This window comes from Engystomops pustulosus, chromosome 1 (genome assembly GCF_040894005.1).
Source record: "Engystomops pustulosus chromosome 1, aEngPut4.maternal, whole genome shotgun sequence".
In the NCBI taxonomy this organism is placed as follows: domain Eukaryota; kingdom Metazoa; phylum Chordata; class Amphibia; order Anura; family Leptodactylidae; genus Engystomops; species Engystomops pustulosus.
The window spans coordinates 178,576,581-178,593,540 of NC_092411.1; the positions used below are offsets into that span (position 1 = coordinate 178,576,581).

Sequence of the window (16,960 nt, forward strand, 5' to 3'; positions counted from 1 at the left end):
CTTTATTCGGGCAGTGGTCATTATGTCAGGACAGGTTTTGCATCTTGGTTGCAGGAATATGTCAGGAGCTCATTGTCCTCTTCTGGAACAATTATATTTTTTAGATTGGAGACCTGTCTATTGCAGTGAAGAAGGGTCTCTGGAAATACGGATCCCAGGCTGTCATCCTTCTGTAAAATAGTTTGTAATTTGCATGCAATTCCCCTTAGCACTTCAAGATGTGGATTGTAGGTGACAACTAAGGGTACCCTTTGGTTCTCTCTATTTGCCTTGTATTGGAGGAAATTACTTTTTGGAATCCTCATCTGAGGACTCTCATCTTTCATTTTTTTAACCACTGGCTATAAAGGTACAAGTAGTATTTTAGCTTTTCAGACTGACACAGCATGAGACATATTTATTTGAAAACAGATTATAATTCTCTGATTGTTTGCCGAGTCAGTAGTCTTCATTCTCTACTCTATACTAAGAAAATACCATGCCATAGTGTTCTCTCTCTGTGGAGTACTAGTTGTGTCTTTGGGGGTTATTTTTTAAATAAAATAATTCACAATGCGTTCTGATGCCATTACGATTTTCTGTGGGAGATTGCTGAACTCTGGTGTGTAAATAAAGCTACGAAGATGTAAGAAATGAATAAATGTGTTTTCCGTTTACATGCAGCGGTTTAGTCCCTCTACACAATGCCTGCTCCTATGGACACTATGAAGTTGCAGAGTTGCTAGTGAGACATGGGGCGTCTGTAAATGTTGCAGATCTCTGGAAATTTACTCCACTACATGAAGCAGCTGCTAAAGGGAAATATGAGATCTGTAAGCTTTTATTAAAGGTAAGATGGCAAAATATTTTATTTGTGCCTCTATTCTCTGCTGTTACTTATGGCTTTGCAGCATCTTTATAGTTTCTTGCACTAGTGGGCATTGGAAACGCATTACAAAGGCAAAAACAAAATTTCTAAAGGTTATTGAAGCCATAAATTAAATGTTGTTTCTGTGTTTATGCTAGGGAAAGCTCTATGCTTGGATTTTTATTGCTTTGGATTTTTAAAAAGGCCTGAATATGTTTCTCTTGAAGGCTTTGCAAAGGGCACTTTTCTTTAATTTACCTAACATTGTTTAAAAAAATGTATATGGCATTTGCTGTGTGTGTTGTAACAAATATGTTGTTTTCTGTGTGCTGAATAGAAAAACATATTTTTTATCTGCTGTGGAAGCCTTTTATTAGTAGAGATATAAATGACACCATATTCAGTTTATCCCTTTTTGGCCTGAGGTGACATACAAGTCTGTTTCTTGAACAAAATTATGGTATTTCTCATATATTTATCTGTCGTGTGTGTGTGTATATATAATATATATATATGTATGTGTATATATATATATATATAGATTTTCTTTTATCCATTTGAACATTTCTAAACCATTTTAATTTTGAGTTTGTCTCCTAGCATGGAGCTGATCCAACCAAGAAAAACAGAGATGGGAATACACCCCTGGATTTAGTAAAAGATGGGGACACCGACATTCAGGATTTATTAAGAGGAGATGCAGCACTACTTGACGCAGCAAAAAAAGGCTGCTTAGCAAGAGTACAAAAGCTTTGCACACAAGAAAATATTAACTGCAGGGACACTCAAGGGAGGAACTCAACCCCTCTGCATCTAGCAGGTGAGAAATACAGTGTCAGTGTCAGTGCAATCCAAAGAATCCAAAATCTGATAAGCCGTGTCCTGAGGTAGACCACATCATCCATTCCTCTTAGGGATCTTTCACACATACAAACATACATACAGGGATTCCTTGCTTCATATAAATATTTGATACCAAGGAATTCCTGCTTCCCTGCTTGTTACACATGTATGAATATATTGGCTTCTACACAAACGTGTGAAAACGGTCATATATAACCCATACTGTTCTGTTGCCATACCGGTTGCATACTTTCTCATCACTTTCTTTGGGCAACACATCTATCCATTTTTATGGATGTATTCCCCACTGTGCCATATGGGGGGGTGGGGATAGAGCAGCCTCTATCTTCCCCGTGAGTACGGGAGTGTCACACTACTTCCTATGGAGATTGAAGTGTTGAACAGCGCCCATCTCTCCTCCTCTCTAGCTCGCTGACGTGTGTCCATCCAGGCTAAGGCTGGCTGAGCAAACTTCATGTGTAAAGTGCTTAATGCTCGGGACTAAGCCGAGCCAAACAACAAGAAGCGCGTTTAGCTGTGTGCTTTTGCCTCGTCATTTTAGCGATTTGGGGGTAATATGAAACAGCACCCCATGACCAACACTTCTGACCTGTCTCTGTCTTTTTCTAAAATCGTAAGAGAGAGAAATCGGGAGAAAATTAATCCATTCACTTTATTCCCAAGCATTGAAATTTATCTCGGCTCCCTGCACATAATTATTGTTTTTGTCTGTTTGCTGTCTGTTGATTCAAAGGATAGCACACAAATTTATTTCTTCATGCTCACACACAAGGGTCATGTTTTCCCCATTTTTGTATGAGAGCCGACTGTCCAAGTCACAAAAGACAGAGCATGTCCTGCCTGTATTTGTGGCATAGACGGCTTCCGTTACTTTCATCGGCACAAGAGTGGACCTCACATGCCAATAACTCAGTCTGCAAAAACAGACCACGTATCCATTGTTTGCGACTTGTGAAATGCACACGATGTGTAGGGTAGCTTTGCGCATAAATTAATTTTTTGAGGGTTTTGCTTTTCACATGGGTTGATGCTATTCAGGCCTGGCTGATAATACATTTGATACTTTACCTAGCTGTATAAAAACTCAAGCCTCAATTATTTCTGTCATTGTGCCTGCCTGCTTCCCATTCTCTCACATAGGCTAAATCTGACTGGCTCAGTAAATGCACATTCGTATACAGCATCGTGTTTATGTCACACCCTAAAGTATAAGGTGAATTTATTCCAATGTGTACCACATGCTGTTCAGCGGTCAGTCAGCTACTACTCTTTTATATATTTTATATTTTCTCTATGTTTCTTTAAAGAAGAATTTTACTGCCCAAACCAGGTGCTGGTAAAGGGCTACAAGTACTCCGCATTTCAACTAAAATTTGTTGCCAGTGAGGCAATATGGCTCTATTGGAGCCTATCACTAGCTGTATTTGTAAAAATGTGGCAATAGGTTCCCTTTAAAGCTTTTATCACTCTGTTTCTTAAATGCTTTTGTTTACTTTTTTCCTCAGCTGGTTATAACAATCTGGAGGTGGCTGAATATCTCCTTGAGCATGGTGCAGATGTCAATGCACAAGATAAAGGAGGACTTATTCCCTTACACAATGCAGCATCATACGGGGTAAGAAGAAAGCTGCACGACAGTGTTCATGAAATATTAAAGGGGTTTTCCCACGAACTAAAGTTAGGCCCTATGGACGGGATAGTACCTAACTTGCTGATCAGTGGGGGTCTCGGTGCTGAGAGCCCCACAGATTGCGAAAACGAAGGATCCATTAGACCCCTCACCGCTCCTGAGACTAATGGAGCAGACGGCCACTCATGACCGTTCTGCTCCGTTAATCTCTATGGAGCTGACGGAGATCGGTGAGCGTGGCAGATATACAAGAACTTCAATAGACAGAGGTATCTTTTGAATGGCTGTGCATATTAAACAAAACAGACTGGTCATCTTTTATCACATTATTTATCATGGACAGTGTTTCCAGCTCTGATGCAGATTTGACTATAGCCTTACAGAATGTTGCACCATTTTAATTAATCCTACCCAGGAATGGTCTAGAAACTGTTTGTAGGTTCTAATTTTATCTATTTGTTTCTTTCTAGCATGTTGACATTGCAGCCTTATTGATCAAGTACAACACTTGTGTAAATGCCACGGATAAATGGGCATTCACCCCCTTACATGAAGCCGCCCAGAAAGGAAGGACACAGTTATGTGCTTTACTTTTAGCTCATGGAGCAGATCCCACGATGAAGAACCAGGAAAGCCAAACTCCATTGGATTTAGCTACAGTAAGTGTTTTGGTTTATGTATTTTTGTTGTAATAGTAATATTCAACTTGTTTCATGACAACACTATTAGGGTTCTAATACTTTAATTAATTTGTAACTTCTGCTCATTTAAAATAGGTTAATTAACACTGGTGTTTCACTTTTCGTTTAGGCAGATGATATTCGAGCTCTGCTAATAGATGCAATGCCTCCCGAGGCTTTACCTAGCTGCTTCAAACCTCAAGCTACGGTAGTCAGTGCCTCAATAATTTCTCCAGCATCTACCCCCTCATGTCTTTCTGCCGCCAGCAGCATTGATAATCTAACTGGTCCCTTGGCTGATCTTGCTGCAGGAGGATCTTCAAATGCTGGTGATGGAGCTGCAGGGACAGAAAGAAAAGAAGCTGAAGGTAAAACCTATGTTTATCTTTCTCGAATTACCTGCACGGGATAATTATTTTATGAGAACCTAGTAGGAAAAATAATATGAGCACCATGTTTCAAACACTAACCTATTGGTGAAGATTTCCGGGTGTAGGTACATCCGTGGCTGGTCCCTGCACTCTGTGAGCGTAGTTGCCATACACTAGAAGGATCCCCCGGCTAGTCGAGACACATTGCAAATTCATCCAAAGATGGTCAAACTTGATATACAAATCTGTGGTTCCTTAATATAATCCTCGTAGATAGATATTCTCATAGTGACCGTACAGCAAAGAAGCCCCAGCTGGTAGCTTCGCTGAAACTGTGTATCGGAGGTACCGGTGACGTCAAGTGGGACAAACAATAGACAAAGATCCAATTCCAGCAGATACAAGATCCACATGAAGGTTAAACAATTTAGGCTTTATTGAAAAAAAAAACTTCTTGATAAAACATCATAGATGACAGGATAACAAGCTCCTGTAGCAGGAGAAAAAAATGCCTTACTCATGGCTTATTTTTTTTCCCTGAAACATTAATTTGTTATGCTGTCATCTGATGTTTTTAAAGAAGATTTTGCAATAAAGGATACATAATTTTACATAGGATCTCAAAGGAAGATTTATCAGAAGTGTCTGAGAGCACACCTGTTCTAGTTGCCCATGGAAACCAATCAGAACTCTAGTTGCTATGTGCAACTAGAATAGTTCTGTTCTCAGACACATCGGATAAATCACCTATCTGCCAGTGTTTTGTGATTGGTTGAAATTGATAGCATTCAAGCCAATAAATACACTTTAACTAAAAACCCTATAACTAACTGCTAAAGAACTCAATCTGAGATTTTGCTGGATTTCAGTGTACAGGTTTAATAAAGAAAGTACTGTATATACTCAAGTATAAGCCAAGCCGAGATACCTAATTTTACCACAGACCTAGGGTGGGAAATGCGTTGGTCACAATCTCCACCCACTATATAGCTAACCAGCCCCATGCCCCCCAGTACATAGCTAGCCAGTCCCCTGACCCCCTGTATATAGCTAGCCAGCCCTCTGACCCCCTGTATATAGCTAGCCAGCACCCACCTCCAGTATATAGCCAGCCCTCTTGCCCCCAGGTAATAGCCAGCGCACTCACCCTTGGTAAATAGCCAAACCCCCGCCCCCAATATATAGCCAGCCAGCATGCCTCCAGTATATAGCCAGCCTCTCCGCCCCCAGTATATGACCTGTTCTTAATTCGGGAACTGCCTACAGTTCCATTGATACGCTTCCTCTGAGTCCAGCTAGTTAAGGGAACACCCCAGTCACAGCTTATTTAAACAATACTACATGGTGCCTGACCTGAAGGGTGGACCATGAATTATTCAATGCATTATCTTTGACTGGAGTGTTTCTTAGTGTGTGTTCAAAACGCAACTGTAAACGCATGCTTTAACATTTTCTTTTTGTAAACACAAATGTTAACAGCTGTTTAATTAGGCAAATATCTCTTCAGCTGTTGCAATGTGGTTTTAAACAAATGTGTTAAATGCTACGTGTGACCGCACCCTTAGAGTAATATTTAATTGCAACTATTTAGATCATTAAAAGTAATATGTCATTGACATGTGAATTCAACCATTGATATTTTGTCTGAATTTAAACTTTTTTTTTTTGTTACATTGATATGTTTACTGTTAGTTTTTTCCTTTCCGTTTACGGTCTACTTTGCAGCACATGCTGTGTCCTCACTTTTACTGCAGATATATAATAAGCCATATGGTATTGCGTGAAATATTTTTTTTGTAGTCAGCTGAATGTCCGCTGGAAGAAATATATTCTGTCTTTTTTCCCCCTTGCAGTTGCAGGTCTTGACATGAACATCAATCAGTTTCTGAAAAGCCTGGGTCTAGAACACCTCCGGGATATCTTTGAAACAGAACAGGTAAGATACAAACTAAATGTGTTATCTCTGCTGATGCCGAGCATCTCTACTGTCAAATCTATTCTATGGCTGAATCTTTGACCTGAAGGATCTAAAGGTATTGCTTCAAATGAGATTATTGTTATAAAATATTTTGAATGCCATCATGCATATGCTACAGCCCCCCTTGAACTTTTCTACCTTTTTTGCCACATTTCAGGCTTCAAACATATAAAATTGTCATTTGAAAAATCAACAAGTGGGAAACAATTGTGCAGTGGAACAAAATTTATCGGATATTTTAAACTTTTGAAAAAAAAATAATAAACTGAAAAGTGGGTCTTGTAATATTATTCGGCCCCCTTAAGTTAATACTTTATAGCACCACCTTTTGCTGAGATTACAGCTGTAAGTCTCCATCAGTTTTGCACATCGAGAAACTGAACTTCTTGCCTGTTCTTCCTTGGAAAACAGCTCGAACTCAGTGATGTTGGATCGAGAACATTTTGTGGACAGCAGTTTTCAGCTCTTTCCACAGATTCTTTATTGGATTCAGGTCTGGACTTTGACTTGACCATTCTAACACCTGGATAAGTTTAGTTCCATTGTAGATTTTGCTTTATGTTTGGGATCATTGTCTTGCTTAAAGGTAAATCTTGCTCCTGTTTGGTGTGTCTCCCAGGTTGCTTGTGGCAAACTTTAACAAGACTTTTTATGGCCATCTTTGTGAAATGGCTTTCTCCTTGCAACTTCCATAAAGGCCAGATTTGTATAGTGCACGACTGATTGTTTTCCCCCCGACTCTCCCTCCTCAGCTGTAGATCTATGCAGTCTATCCAGAGAGATCATGGGCCTCTTGGCTGCATCTCTGATCAGTCTTCTTGTTTGAGATGAAAGTTTAGATGGACGGCCGGGTCTTGGTAGATTTTCAATGGTCTGATACTCCTTCCATTTCAATATGATAGCTAAAGTTTGTGAAATCTTTTTGTATACTTCTCCACAACAGTATCACGGACCTGCCTGGTGTGTTCCTTGGTCTTCATGATGCCCTTTAACCCATGGTGCGGGTGCATGGAGAGTGCTCATGGGCTGAGCCCTCTCCATAGCCAGTAAGTCTTTGCTGCATATTGCAGCAAATACTTAGTGGCAACACACTAAGTCGGTGCTAGCACCGATCACTGGTGTTATTCTGACGATCACTGCCGGCGGCTCCAAAAAAGATGGTGGCCCATGGGCAGCGCCATCTTGGTGATGGTCATCTCTCCCCATGATGTCATCGGGGAGCGGCTGACTGTCGCCATGACAGCCTCGGGTCTTCCGAAGACCTCGTTTTAACCATTTCAGTACAATGTGCCATTTGCACACTGTAATAAATGTGGAGGAAAATCTCATATACTGCCATACTATAGTATACTAGGGAGTCTGAAAATAGTAAAAGTAAGAATAAAAAAAGTTCTCAAAAAAATTATAATAAAAAAACTTAAAAATTCAAATCACCTCCCTTTCCCTAGAACTGATATAAATAAACAGTAAAAATCAGGTATAATTGGGTATCGCCACGTCCGAAAATACCTGATCTATCAAAATATAATAACGTTTTTTTCACTGTGCTCAACCCCGTAATGGAAAATGGCACCCGAAGTTGAAAATGGCCCTTTTTTGCCATTTGGAAAAATATAAAAAATGCTATAAAAAAATGATCAAAAGGTCGTAGAATCCTAAAAATGGTAGCATTGAATACGTAATCAAAAGTTGCAAATAATGACTCCACCTACTGCTCCGTACACCAGAGTATAAAAAAAGTTATTAGCGCTAATAGATGAAAACATTACAAAAACCTATACAAATTTGTTATCCCCATGATCGCACTGACCCAAAGAATAAAGTAGACATGTTATTTAGGGTGCACAGTGAAAGCCCACAAGAAAACGTCACAAATGTTGATTTTCACTATTTTCACTGCATTTCGAATTAGTTTTCCCACTTCCTAGTGCATGACATGCAATATTAAATCCCGTCACTATGAAGTGCAATTTGTTACACAGAAAACAAGCAGTCACCAAGCCCTTTACGTGTAAAAATAAAAAGTAAAAAATGGAAATGAAAAAAACAAAAAAAAGGCCCAGTTCGTTAAGGGGTTAAACAGAACCCTGAGACTTACACAGAGCAGGTGTATTTATATGGAGACTTGATAACACACAGGTGGATTATATGTAATTTAGGAGAACAATGGATCATTCAGAGATCCTCACTGAACTTTTGGAGTGACTTTGCTGCACTGAAAGTAAAGAGGATGAACAATATTGCATGCCCCACTTTTCAGTTTATTATTTTTTTTTACAAAAGTTTAAAATATCCATTACTTTTTGTTCCACTTTTTGTTCAAAACGCCATGTACCATCACCCTTAGGGTGCTGTCACACGTACCGCTTTGATTCTGTTGAAGCTCCTGTTGAAGCTTAATGAAAAGGAACAGGGACGTGCCAAATGCTTTTCTATGAAAACACATGTAAACGGTAGCCAACACCCGATGCTGTGGCACGCCCCCTGTCGCTTTCATTGTGCTTATAAACTGAATGAAAGCCGTATGTGTGACATATAGGGGGCAGCAGCCCTAGAAGGGAAAAGCCATTGCGCTGACTTCATTTCCTACTTTATTGTCTAAACCAGGGTATGTTCACTCTAGTGACTAGTTACAAACGGACCCCTGGATTTTGATCATTTATTCTACTTTAGTCCTAGGCTGCAATAAACAGCTGTAACAGTTATCAAATGTGTCTGCAATGAAGATTTATTGTTAATCCTGATTCTTATGACAACCCAACATTTTTAAAATCCAATTGTCACAGAGACCAAAAAAGTTCTGGCTGGGATTACAATGATAAAATATACAGTTCTGACTTTCATACAAATTCAACTTAAGAACAAACCCTACAAACCCCTACAGACCCTATCTTGTATCTAACCCGGGGACTGCCTGTATAGCTCTGTGGAAACTTTGCTTTGCAAATGTGTTTGGTCATGGTTACACAAATGTTACTACTGAATATCAAGATCCCACTTGCTTTTAAGAAACTTAGGAAGGTGTATTCTGCTTGTTCAGGCAATGCTCTCCATGGACCGGTGTAGTCCAAGTATTGGTAGAATGTATATATTGTCATGAATATTTCAGAATATATTTCTCCTGTGATATCAAATTGTTTGCATTCCTATGTTAAAGCAAAAAGCATCAAAGAGAAAAGTTTGATCTTGAAGATCGGTTACTAGTCAAGAGTATGAGCAGCATATAGGTAACCAGTTAAAAGTAAAAACACTTTATTAATTTCTATTAAAAATAGGATAACCGACTCACATATAGAATATTGGGCCCAAGGCCTCGACGTCCCAACACCAACACCCTAGTGGATATTTATATACACAATTATTTAAGATAGGCGCATAAGGTGGTACACACCTGTTGGAGACTAACAGAGTTGAAAAATGGGTACAAATGAAAACATACCTGTTCTGGGGGTACCTCAATATACTACCCACCAGTGGTGTTATTTACCCATACGTTTGTCACTGTCTGTCTCAGTAGTGTAGTCCTGGCGGGGCCACCTCTTTCTCTCCTGAAGGTCAGTGGGGGAGGGGTGTGACACCTTGTACTAGGCTTCCCCTACTCCCCAACAAGCTCCCGCCCTTACATGGGCAGTCCCAAAAACTGTCCCTTGTGCTAAATTTTATGTCACACCTCCCTGACGCGTTTCCACAGAATGTTTCATCAGAGGGAGAAATTTCATACGTAAATTGCCCTAGGAACAATAATTAAACTGATATCAGTACAAACACTGCATCCCTTGCACCCAGATAGATTCGTTCTATCCAGCTCACCTTAGGTCAGTGGGGCAGTTCCATAAAGACTGGTCCGGTGGGGGAGGAGTGCCTTCACCCATCCGTTTGCGCCTAGTGTCCACACCGGGTAGTTGGCGTGTGACGCCTTACCAAATGTGAGCCGCTTAAATAGCGGCCTGTCCCGCCCCTCGTGACGTCATCCAAACGTGTAGGGGGCCCACCCGTTTCCCTTCAGCGTGTTCCCTATATCATAAGGTTTCAACTTACCACGCTGTCGGTCAAACCGGAAGTGCCGCCTACGTCACTTCCGGGACGGCGGCCGAAGATTCTAATGCTCAGGCGGTGCCATAGCAACGCCTTAGGAAGCCGCGCTTGCGCAGTTCAGTCGCAGGCAGCGGTGCTTTCACTCTAATAGGCCTGGTTAGACCCATATCGTACAGGTACAGATTAACAGTCTCATAGTGCTACAGATTTTGGCCAATAGTCATGACACCCTTGATTTTCAGGTAAGTCCCAATCCAAGTGCTGCAAAATTATCCTGACATTGTGGTTGATGTTCGGGTCAAACCCGATCAAGGAGGAGGAGCCAGAGGCAGAAAATATAAAAGATACACAAATTACATCTAGTACGTTTAAGGTTATGCTTATAGGAGGAACGAGGCTGACACTGTTACTCCTATAAAGAATATGAAAAAGCCTATACACGAGGATCATCTGTGTTCTGTTTTAGATAAAGCAGGCATATTGTAACTGGAGGTTGAGACCCCTAGGGGCTACGGTGTTAAGTAGATATATCCATCTCGCCTCCCTCTGTAGTACTCTACGGTCCCAGTCACCTCCCCTGGGTGGGGGGGGGCACCAATTCGATTCCTGTAAATTTAATGGCAGCGGCTTGGCCATTATGCCTGGCATGTATGTGGCGCGCTATTGGAGTGTCCCGATTATGTTCAATGTCGCCTAGATGGTTTCCAATTCTTCTGCGGAACTCTTGAATCGTCTTTCCTACGTATTCGAGTCCGCAAACGCATGTGGCCTTATAAATGACTCCCTTGGACCTACAATTAATGTAGTCTTTAATGATGTATGTCCTATTATTGTTGTTCCCGACAAATGATTTACCTGTCTTCAAAAACGGGCAGGCTACACATCCGCTGCATTTGAAGCAGCCAGATATTTTACGCTCAAGCCAGGTGCCTTTGGGGGTAGGGGCCATATAGTGGCTATGTACCACTCTGTCCCGTATTGATCTACCTCGCCTGAAGGTCACCATGGGTCTCTTTCCAATGACATCCTCTAGGTCTGGGTCCATCATGAGGATGGGCCAATGTTTGGTCAAAATTTCTTTGGCCATATCGGCCCCGTTGTCAAACGTGGCAATCATCCTCATGATTTTCTGTTCCCTACTCGATTCCTCTTTCTTTGGGGTTAGGAGATCCTGTCTATCCCTTTCCGCTGCATGTTGGTATGCTGTACGGAGACACTGGTCAGGGTATCCCCGCTCTCTGAACCTGCCCCTCAGGTCGTCAGCAAGTGTTTTGAAATCTTTTCTGCTGCTGCAGTTCCGTTTCATCCTGAGGTATTGGCCCTTGGGGATGCCTTTACATAGTGCTCTAGGGTGATTGCTTTCCCAGCGTAACAATGCGTTTGTGGATGATGGCTTTCTATATACTGACGTCTGTAGAAAGCCCCTGCTATCTTTCCTAATCAGTACGTCCAGAAATGGGAGTTGGTATTCCTCAATTTCACACGTAAAACGCAATCCGATGCTGTTTTTATCCAGATTTTTTACAAATGTTCGAAAGGACTCTTTATCGCCTCTCCACAACACAAATCATGAGGATGATTGCCACGTTTGACAACGGGGCCGATATGGCCAAAGAAATTTTGACCAAACATTGGCCCATCCTCATGATGGACCCAGACCTAGAGGATGTCATTGGAAAGAGACCCATGGTGACCTTCAGGCGAGGTAGATCAATACGGGACAGAGTGGTACATAGCCACTATATGGCCCCTACCCCCAAAGGCACCTGGCTTGAGCGTAAAATATCTGGCTGCTTCAAATGCAGCGGATGTGTAGCCTGCCCGTTTTTGAAGACAGGTAAATCATTTGTCGGGAACAACAATAATAGGACATACATCATTAAAGACTACATTAATTGTAGGTCCAAGGGAGTCATTTATAAGGCCACATGCGTTTGCGGACTCGAATACGTAGGAAAGACGATTCAAGAGTTCCGCAGAAGAATTGGAAACCATCTAGGCGACATTGAACATAATCGGGACACTCCAATAGCGCGCCACATACATGCCAGGCATAATGGCCAAGCCGCTGCCATTAAATTTACAGGAATCGAATTGGTGCCCCCCCCACCCAGGGGAGGTGACTGGGACCGTAGAGTACTACAGAGGGAGGCGAGATGGATATATCTACTTAACACCGTAGCCCCTAGGGGTCTCAACCTCCAGTTACAATATGCCTGCTTTATCTAAAACAGAACACAGATGATCCTCGTGTATAGGCTTTTTCATATTCTTTATAGGAGTAACAGTGTCAGCCTCGTTCCTCCTATAAGCATAACCTTAAACGTACTAGATGTAATTTGTGTATCTTTTATATTTTCTGCCTCTGGCTCCTCCTCCTTGATCGGGTTTGACCCGAACATCAACCACAATGTCAGGATAATTTTGCAGCACTTGGATTGGGACTTACCTGAAAATCAAGGGTGTCATGACTATTGGCCAAAATCTGTAGCACTATGAGACTGTTAATCTGTACCTGTACGATATGGGTCTAACCAGGCCTATTAGAGTGAAAGCACCGCTGCCTGCGACTGAACTGCGCAAGCGCGGCTTCCTAAGGCGTTGCTATGGCACCGCCTGAGCATTAGAATCTTCGGCCGCCGTCCCGGAAGTGACGTAGGCGGCACTTCCGGTTTGACCGACAGCGTGGTAAGTTGAAACCTTATGATATAGGGAACACGCTGAAGGGAAACGGGTGGGCCCCCTACACGTTTGGATGACGTCACGAGGGGCGGGACAGGCCGCTATTTAAGCGGCTCACATTTGGTAAGGCGTCACACGCCAACTACCCGGTGTGGACACTAGGCGCAAACGGATGGGTGAAGGCACTCCTCCCCCACCGGACCAGTCTTTATGGAACTGCCCCACTGACCTAAGGTGAGCTGGATAGAACGAATCTATCTGGGTGCAAGGGATGCAGTGTTTGTACTGATATCAGTTTAATTATTGTTCCTAGGGCAATTTACGTATGAAATTTCTCCCTCTGATGAAACATTCTGTGGAAACGCGTCAGGGAGGTGTGACATAAAATTTAGCACAAGGGACAGTTTTTGGGACTGCCCTTGTAAGGGCGGGAGCTTGTTGGGGAGTAGGGGAAGCCTAGTACAAGGTGTCACACCCCTCCCCCACTGACCTTCAGGAGAGAAAGAGGTGGCCCCGCCAGGACTACACTACTGAGACAGACAGTGACAAACGTATGGGTAAATAACACCACTGGTGGGTAGTATATTGAGGTACCCCCAGAACAGGTATGTTTTCATTTGTACCCATTTTTCAACTCTGTTAGTCTCCAACAGGTGTGTACCACCTTATGCGCCTATCTTAAATAATTGTGTATATAAATATCCACTAGGGTGTTGGTGTTGGGACGTCGAGGCCTTGGGCCCAATATTCTATATGTGAGTCGGTTATCCTATTTTTAATAGAAATTAATAAAGTGTTTTTACTTTTAACTGGTTACCTATATGCTGCTCATACTCTTGACTAGTAACCGATCTTCAAGATCAAACTTTTCTCTTTGATGCTTTTTGCTTTGTCAATTTTCTTTATACTCAGGCTATGGCAGGATTCCTGAGTACAGGTACAGACAAACAACAATGGCTGGTAGAGGCAAATGAAGTGTTTTCTGATAAAACATTTGTACAAAAGCGCTATACTCCCACATATCAGACGGCCTTTAAAGAACTTACTCGCACATTTAAGGATCAGTACACGTCATGGTGGGAAGTACAGTCTCTGGAAAATTACTTAAAGAGTAATATTGTACCACGGGGACTTCGCATCACATTATCCCCAGGGAATAGATTTAGGAACTCAGCACTTCTCGCCAAATGGGAGAAGGAGGCGACTGCGAGTTCGCTAAGGTTCATGCAATTACTGCTAATAGAAGAGAAACAGAATCTAGAGAACCTAGAAAAGAGACTGGCAGAACAGATTGACATTGTTAAAAAATTCTCTGGGGAACCGGACTTTACAAAAAAGGAGTCACAATTACAGTCGGTTTTGGAAAAATTCCAATATCATCTTAAAGACAGGAAACACCGACAGTTCACAAGGGATCTACAGGACTTCAGGGACAACAGGGCGTACACCGTCCTGACCCCGACCAATACAAATAGGGAGGTTGAAACAGACCTATCATCCACGGATACGGACCTGTCAGAGACAGAGAGTAGAGGAAGGGGGAAAAGAGGTGGACAGAGATCCAGAGGAACAGGGAGAGGTAGGGGAAGGTCGAATACATACACACAACAACCCTCCCAACAACATTTTTTAGAAACAGCGTACCCCCTGAGGAATCGAAACCCACCTCAGAATCCCAGGTGATAAATCTGTCCTTAAGACCCCTGACTATAGATGAAATAGAGGTCCTGAAAAAAGGGCTCAATTTCGTCCCCACTACCGATTTTGACTCGTTTACCTGGACAAAAGACCTACATTTATTTGCCAGAAGATTAGGATGGCATAAGTTCTTTAAAAGGAGAGATAAGAAAACAAGTACGGATTTAGGTATCCCAATAGAAATGTTGGAGGATGTCAGACTGTTACAGAGTCTGGAGGAAGACTCAAATGTAAGGGGTTTAGGACCATTTACACCACTGAGAGGGACTAGTACAGCCTTGCCCCCTAAAACCGATGTGTCTTGTATAGATGTTTTTGTAGAATTGGTCGAGCACGACCTACGAACAGTGACTAAAGGCAATAGACGATTTAATCTATCTAAACGAGAAATGACAGCATTGAGGACATTGGAGCAAGATCTAGAAATCACGATAAAGCCCTCAGATAAGGGCGGAAACGTAGTAGTGATGGATAACAAACAATACCATCAGATATGTCTGGATATATTGAAAGACAAAACAGGCTATGAGATCTTGAACGAAAACCCCACCCCAACCTATAGGAAAGAACTAGATGGCATACCAAAGACGGCCCTTGGGAAAAAGTTGATATCCGAAACAGAATATAGATTTCTTCTCCCGGCACACACGACAATTGCCACCTTTTATACTTTACCGAAAATTCATAAGGGTGTCACACCATTAAAAGGGAGACCAATAGTTTCCGGGGTCAATTCGCTCTGCCAAAATATTGGGGTGTATATTGACCAGATCCTAAGGCCTTTTGTCGTGGCTCTACCATCATACATCAGAGACACGACAGATCTACTGAGACATCTTGAAGGAATCCAGATAGACACAGGGGTATATCTAGGGAGTATAGATGTAGAAGCCCTGTATTCCTCAATACCACACAGCAAGGGAGTAGAGGCAGTCGAGGCATTTCTGTCTACAAGAGGCAGGCACTTTGGTCCCCACAATCAATTTATTATAGAACTATTACAGTTCTCTTTAACCCGAAATTTTTTTCTTTTTGACCGGAAGTTTTACCACCAGCTCAGGGGCACTGCAATGGGGAGCCCATGCGCCCCCACCTACGCAAACTTGCTCCTGGGCTGGTGGGAGAAGTCTTTTGTTTTCGGTGACTCCCCCCCAGATGACATTGAGAGAGTAGAACTCTTTTTAAGATATATCGATGATATATTTGTGTTGTGGAGAGGCGATAAAGAGTCCTTTCGAACATTTGTAAAAAATCTGGATAAAAACAGCATCGGATTGCGTTTTACGTGTGAAATTGAGGAATACCAACTCCCATTTCTGGACGTACTGATTAGGAAAGATAGCAGGGGCTTTCTACAGACGTCAGTATATAGAAAGCCATCATCCACAAACGCATTGTTACGCTGGGAAAGCAATCACCCTAGAGCACTATGTAAAGGCATCCCCAAGGGCCAATACCTCAGGATGAAACGGAACTGCAGCAGCAGAAAAGATTTCAAAACACTTGCTGACGACCTGAGGGGCAGGTTCAGAGAGCGGGGATACCCTGACCAGTGTCTCCGTACAGCATACCAACATGCAGCGGAAAGGGATAGACAGGATCTCCTAACCCCAAAGAAAGAGGAATCGAGTAGGGAACAGAAAATCATGAGGATGATTGCCACGTTTGACAACGGGGCCGATATGGCCAAAGAAATTTTGACCAAACATTGGCCCATCCTCATGATGGACCCAGACCTAGAGGATGTCATTGGAAAGAGACCCATGGTGACCTTCAGGCGAGGTAGATCAATACGGGACAGAGTGGTACATAGCCACTATATGGCCCCTACCCCCAAAGGCACCTGGCTTGAGCGTAAAATATCTGGCTGCTTCAAATGCAGCGGATGTGTAGCCTGCCCGTTTTTGAAGACAGGTAAATCATTTGTCGGGAACAACAATAATAGGACATACATCATTAAAGACTACATTAATTGTAGGTCCAAGGGAGTCATTTATAAGGCCACATGCGTTTGCGGACTCGAATACGTAGGAAAGACGATTCAAGAGTTCCGCAGAAGAATTGGAAACCATCTAGGCGACATTGAACATAATCGGGACACTCCAATAGCGCGCCACATACATGCCAGGCATAATGGCCAAGCCGCTGCCATTAAATTTACAGGAATCGAATTGG

General features: G+C 42.3%; 1 protein-coding gene across 3 annotated transcripts in view; it reads left to right on the forward strand.

The window, feature by feature from the left end:
• Positions 1-16,960, forward strand: part of LOC140068392 (poly [ADP-ribose] polymerase tankyrase-1) — a 150,621-nt gene that overhangs the window by 107,466 nt on the left and 26,195 nt on the right. For all 3 annotated transcript variants that reach the window (XM_072113995.1, XM_072113996.1, XM_072113997.1), the window contains 6 exons: positions 664-829; positions 1,448-1,667; positions 3,217-3,326; positions 3,812-4,000; positions 4,152-4,389; positions 6,246-6,328. In XM_072113995.1, the coding sequence (XP_071970096.1) occupies positions 664-829; positions 1,448-1,667; positions 3,217-3,326; positions 3,812-4,000; positions 4,152-4,389; positions 6,246-6,328 (1,006 nt within the window). The remainder of the gene's footprint in view (positions 1-663; positions 830-1,447; positions 1,668-3,216; positions 3,327-3,811; positions 4,001-4,151; positions 4,390-6,245; positions 6,329-16,960) is intronic.